At 50.0% G+C, this 6092-nt stretch overlaps 1 protein-coding gene across 1 annotated transcript; it reads left to right on the top strand.

Annotated features, from left to right (window-relative positions):
• The first annotated feature begins 1756 nt into the window (after positions 1-1756).
• Positions 1757-4481, top strand: Pomc (proopiomelanocortin). The gene is given in 5 exon segments (XM_051142992.1): positions 1757-1840; positions 1842-1889; positions 3780-4056; positions 4059-4271; positions 4274-4481. Coding segments are annotated over 5 exon segments (708 nt in total). The 3' UTR covers positions 4360-4481.
• The last annotated feature ends 1611 nt before the right edge of the window (positions 4482-6092 follow it).

The following is a 6092-nucleotide window of genomic DNA, read 5'->3' as shown; positions in this document are numbered from 1 at the left end:
GGACCTGAGCCCCAGGTGCGTGAACATGGTGACTTCTGGGCTGAGGTGTGACCCATACAGTTCAATGACTGCCAACGCGTGCTAATGGTTCTGAAAATCACACCACTTACAGGACAACTGGCTCTTAAAGAATGACACAGGGTGGAGCAGAGACTGGGAAGAGATTCTTGAAGACCTTCACTTCCAAATCCTCCCCATCAAAAATAAAGGATTGGCTCATGTCTCTTCAAATGAGAGATTTGCTTCCTGCCACATTCATCTTAAAATGCAAATGTTCATTAGGAGTAACAGACACTTGTCAGTCACATTTTTTATTTAAAATGTTTAGCTTTTGTATTTTTTTTTCAGGACAGGGTTTTTCTGTGTAACCCTAACTGTCCAGGAATTTGCTCTTGTAGAAAGTTCCTCTTGCTGCTGCCTCCTGAGTGCTGGGACTGAAGGTATGCACCACCACTGCCTGGCTATTGACATCTTGCTATGAACTAACTTCTCTGATCTAATTAGATGTCCTCCTATCAGCTGGTAATCTGAAATCGAGAATAAGTGCAGAGTTGGTGGGGACACTGATTACAGACTAGGATGACTTTAGGGATCCTCGGATGAGGGAGAACAGGTGCAATGCCTGAGAGCTAGCCGTGCCAGGGAGGGGCAGGGCACAGGGCACCAGGGCACTATCAGCACTCTCTTGTGCCTGGTGGTCTCTTGCCCTCCACAGCTTCCCAAAGGCACTTTGTTTTCTCCAACAGCAGCTTCAGTGGCTCTTCATAGTAGTGGTGGCTTCCTTTTCAGCCTTCCGCCTTCCCTCCCTCCCTCAATACTGACATCCTCTTCAAATTCACATATTTCAGACTAAAAGACTTACGATGTGAAGTGTGCATGTTAGAAAACAGGATAGTTTTAAGGAAAGTGGAATCTGCTTCAAAAAGAAATCTTCCTGAAGTTACTAGGGTCTGGGAATAGCAATCCCCAGGTGATCTGTGTACAGGACTTCAAACTATTTGCCTAAAATCTTGGCTAAACGGACTGGTTTTATTTGCCTATATTTAAACCTAACATTCATGGGAAATGGTCAAACTTTAGGTGAGAGGAACCAAAACAGGAAGTTCCTAATCCTTTGTCTTTTTCAGTTGCTCCCACCTGTTGGTGTTCGATACGAAGTGCTGAAGTGTAGCTTCATTGGGCAGTGAACTTAGAACACTCTTTGGGAATGCAGGAGAACTTACCTTTAGCTTATCATGAACACAAAAGAAATGATCTTTTTGGACTTCAGCTTTCCCAACTCCCAAGTGAGGGGTTCCACCAACTGATAGCACAAACAGCCTCATCTCTAATTTCTCCTCCTCCTCCTTCCTTTTACATTTATTATGTATACAATGTCATGTCAGCATGTACATCTGCACGACTGAGAAGGGTACCAGATCTCATTATAGATGATAATGAGCCACCATGTGGTTGCCGGGAATTGAACTCAGGACCTCTGGAAGAGCAGTCAGTGCTCTTAACCTCGGAGCCATCTCTCCAGCACCCCCCCCCCCAAGCTATGTGAATTCTCCTCCCCTTATCCCTCTCATGACACCCATACACATCTTCCATTTTAGCACAGCTCCTGTCCTCAGAAAGCCTTGGACTGTCCAAATGAGAGCTGTTAGTGTTGGCTCGCAGTCCTTCCTGGTGACTGGCCAACATTGTTCTGCTCCTTGCAGGGGTCCCACCAATCTTGTTTGCCTCTGCAGAGCCTCAGCCAGTCACCTGGAAGATGCCGAGATCCTGCCACAGTCGCTCAGGGGGCCTGCTGCTCGCCTTGCTGCTTCAGACCTCCATAGAAGTGTGGGGCTGGTGGCCTGGAGAGCAGCCAGTGTCAAGACCTCACCACAGAAAGCAACCTGCTGGTATGTGGGCCATGGGCACCACCTTGGTTTGGGCAGAAGATGGCACTGGGGTTAGGAAAGACCAGAAGGAAGAGGGGCGCGGGGACAGGCAAATTCGCCTCCATTGACTGCCATGATCCAGAGCAGCGACAGAGCTTTTCCCATACTGTTGGAACTTGGCAAAGGTGAGGAGAAGGTGGCTTCAGAGGAAAGGGTCTGTTCTGTAATTTCTCCTTGGTTATTCTCACACTCTACTCTGTTTTCTGTGAAAGACCCCTCACCATCTACTCAGTTTAGACAGTGCCTTATTAACTATGACTGCTCCCTTAGTTGATCCTATATTTTAACCCTTTAGCTCCCAAAGCAGCCCCCCTTTAAATACTGAAAACCTACAATTTCACTTCATATTCTTCCTTCTTGATTTTCTCTCAGTTGTAAAGCCAGTTATCAGTTAGGTATTCCACACAACATCTCCAGAGGGTGAAGGAAAGACAAAAATACCTTTTTAAAACTGTTGCCAAATAGCTCATGCTGCCAAGTTCCTTCCTGTGGGGCAGGCTGAGCCCTTCCAGGTCACCATGGGGTGCCTGTTAGTGTATGCACACAAGTGCTGCGTGCCTGTTACTGACTGTCACTACATCCTGTTTTATCAGTGGGCAAATGAGGCTGGGTGATGAGAGAGACTTTCTCAAGACATAAGAGCACTGGGTGGTGGTGGTGCACATCTTTAATCCCAGCCTTCGGGAGGCAGAGGCCGGCGGGTCTCTGTGAGTTCGAGGCCAGACTAGTCTACAGAGTTAGTTCCAGGACAGTCTGGGCTAAAACAGAAAAACCCTGTCCTGACCCCTCCCCAACCCCCCCCCAAATGACATAAGACCAAGGTTCATACTTAGTGTGTTTTAGACTTATAGAGTCCAAGGAACCTTGGAGACGCAGTTCAGAAAAATCCAAGACTGTGTTGAGACACACACTGCATAGCTTGAGATCTTACCAGAAAAAAAGGGCGGGGGGTAGGCGCTAAACAAGGTAGAACCCATGGGTTCTATTCCTGCCTCTGACATCAAGGAGATGGGGAATCTTGACTAGATTGTCTCCTCTTTCCGAGGCCCCTGTTTCATTATCCGTCCTGGGAGGTGGGGGAGGGAGCTTAATTTACATTCTGCCGCATTATAATTCCAAATCCCTGATGTAGAAAACCCTCAAATGAAAAGAGTGAGTGGGATCCTTCTGTTTTCTCCTCAGCAATATCCAAGGATCTAAAAAAAACCTTAAGGATGCAATCTATGTGTAAACAAGCACCCCAGTTGTAAATCCTCTAGGGACGGAGTGCAGAGGCACCAGCATAGCAATCACGGTAGAAATACCCCTGGGTCTAGTTAGAATGAGGTAGCAGGGAAATGAACCATCTTTCCTCAAAATTCTGATGGAGACTAAACAAGATCGACGCACAGAGTAAAGGACCTGGTGGGTGCGGGGAAGTTTTGAGATAAGAGAGACCCAGGGGTACAGGACTGGAGTAGGCATGAACCTTTGTAGATCACCGGGTAAGACTGAAGCGGTGTTGACAATTCAGGCCCTCAGAATCCAGACGCCTATCACCAGGAAAGATTCCCAATTTCTAGACCCATGCCCTTCCTGGACTTAAACGAAGCCACACTTTGCCGTCGTTGACAAAATCCATTTGTAAGAAAGTCAAGCAAGCAAGGTGTAGGGTGGGATGCTTACTGCCATCTAGGCAGAATTATGCAAGAGAAGAGCAGCTTGGCTCAGGACGTCGGTGAGACCTGGGGGCGGGGGAGGAGGGCACCACATTGCTGGGCGCGGTGGCCTCAAGGCTGAACCAGCAACCAGACTAGGGCGCAGAGGTGGTGGCCGCAGGTGGCTTGGCTCACGCGTCGGGTTCTCTCACAGGCTTGCATCCGGGCCTGCAAACTTGACCTCTCGGCGGAGACGCCCGTGTTTCCAGGCAACGGGGATGAACAGCCGCTGACCGAGAACCCCAGGAAGTACGTCATGGGTCACTTCCGCTGGGACCGCTTCGGCCCGAGGAACGGCAGCGGTGCAGGTGGCGCGGCGCAGAGGCGTGCGGAGGAGGAGGAGGCGGCGGCGGGGGAAGATGGCCATCCGGAGCCGGCCGCGCGTGAGAGCAAGCGCTCCTACTCTATGGAGCACTTCCGCTGGGGCAAGCCCGTGGCAAGAAGCGGCGCCCGGTGAAGGTGTACCCCAACGTCGCCGAGAACGAGTCCGCAGAGGCCTTCCCCCTGGAATTCAAGAGGGAGCTGGTAGGCGTGCAGCCCGACGGCTTGGAGCACGTCCTGGAGCCCGACACCGAGAGGGACGACGGACCCTATCGGGTGGAGCACTTCCGCTGGGGCAACCCGCCCAAGGACAAGCGCTATGGCGGCTCATGACCTCGGAGAAGAGCCAGACGCCCCTGGTGACGCTCTTCAAGAACGCCATCATCAAGAACGCTCACAAGAAGGGCCAGTGAGGGTTGCAGGGGTCTTCTCACCCCGGCCCCCTCCCTGCATGGCATGGGCGAGCTACTCGCTGCAGACCTCGAGTCTCTTAGAGCTGCCTGTAGTTAGGAAATAAAACCTTTCAGATTTCACAGCCGGCTCTGATCTTCAATATAGACTGCGTGAATAAAGTCAAAACACGAAACCATCCAATTACACCATCATGCGACCAGGCGGTAGAGTGTAAAGAAAACATTTCTCCACCCCCTTGCTCCAACAAAGGTCTGGGGGGAGGGCAGGCACGGAGGGGGGCGGCACCCAGATAGTTTGGATGGCCTAGGGTGGTTCTCTGTCCGACACCTCTAGAATGGCTGGCTGCTTAGCTGCGAACCTGGCCCCAAAGAGTGAGTGGCCTTAGGGACCAAGACCTTACTCCCCACTGGGAAGGTCTCTGGGCTTTCACTCAGGAAGCTCCTGGGACATTCCTTGTTCTGGTGAATCCTTTATTTGCAACCTTAGGCAAGTCCCGAACCTTCCCAGGATTTAGTTATGTCATCTGTCCTTTCATTCTTGGCATAAGGACTCCGGCGAGAATAAAAGGGAAAAAGAGATGTCAATTTTTTATCAGGAAAATGTGAGTTGATAGTTGATAGCAGATCTAATTTGGTTATTCATATATACTCTCAAGACACATGGTCTTACCCTCTTCCACACACATCGTGGAGATAGAGGCACTGTCCTGCAGGGTTAAGCCTTGAGGCCTTTGGTTTCCTACCTTGCTTTTTTTCTTTTTCCTTTTTCCTTTTTTTTCCCCCTGAGACAGGGTTTCTCGGTGTAATGTTGCTGGCTGTCCTGGGCTTGCTTTGTAGACCAGGTTGGCTTCGAATTCACAGCGATCTGCCTGCCTCTGCCTCCCAAGGCGTGCGCCAACATGCCCGGCTATCTTGCTTTTGTTTTCAATGCAAGCCTGGGTTCAAGACTACCTCTCTGAGACCAGTCACACTCTTGTCCAGTGGCCCTGTTCGTTTTCAGGGCTTTGACGGTCAGCTCCCACTGCGGGAAGGCATGCTGTCTGGCCAGGATGGCGAGTTATTTGCTGCGTGTCTGTTTTGTCCCCTTGTCTAAGAGAAATTCCAAGCTCCACAGGCTTGTGCTATGTTGCTTCTGTCTCCCTGTGGTGTCTTCATGGTGCTGGGCCCAGAGTTTGCAGCTGCATGTTTGCAGGGGTGCATACATACCCGTCACTTTGATGAGACATCACTGGGCCTGGTATTTGCATATTTGTTCCTAAGCCCTGACATTTGATAGGCATTCATTGGGGACATGATGAGCTCTGGACGTCCTGGTGGGAAGGGGAGTCAGACTAAGCTCTGACTGACTAAGCTCCCCCGACTTTGTGTTGTGGGAAGTGAGATAGAATGAATAACGGCCTGAGCCCTCCTGAGGATGCTCCCTTGCTGGGAATCCTCACCTCAGGTTCCCATCTCTGCAACCTCCTCCCCCTGCCTCCCTCATTAGAGCCAGGTGTAAAGTAAGGGTCAGTGGGGGTGGCTAAATGCCAGTGGTACACAGTTGATATTTCCAGATTCTGTTTTTATCTTAAAAAAAAAAAAAAAAAAAAAAAAGAAGCTATTTCCTTTTGAGAATTCAAACAAACAGCCATATGGTGACAACATTAACATTTATTTGAAAAGGGCATCACAAAGGCTCATTGGGAAAACACGACTAATAGTCCCAAGGGATGACTTTGGAATAGGCCTTCCAA

This window comes from Acomys russatus, chromosome 1, assembly GCF_903995435.1.
Source record: "Acomys russatus chromosome 1, mAcoRus1.1, whole genome shotgun sequence".
Taxonomy (NCBI): domain Eukaryota; kingdom Metazoa; phylum Chordata; class Mammalia; order Rodentia; family Muridae; genus Acomys; species Acomys russatus.
Note: the sequence above shows the minus strand (reverse complement) of the source record. Positions and strands in the feature narration are given on the sequence as shown.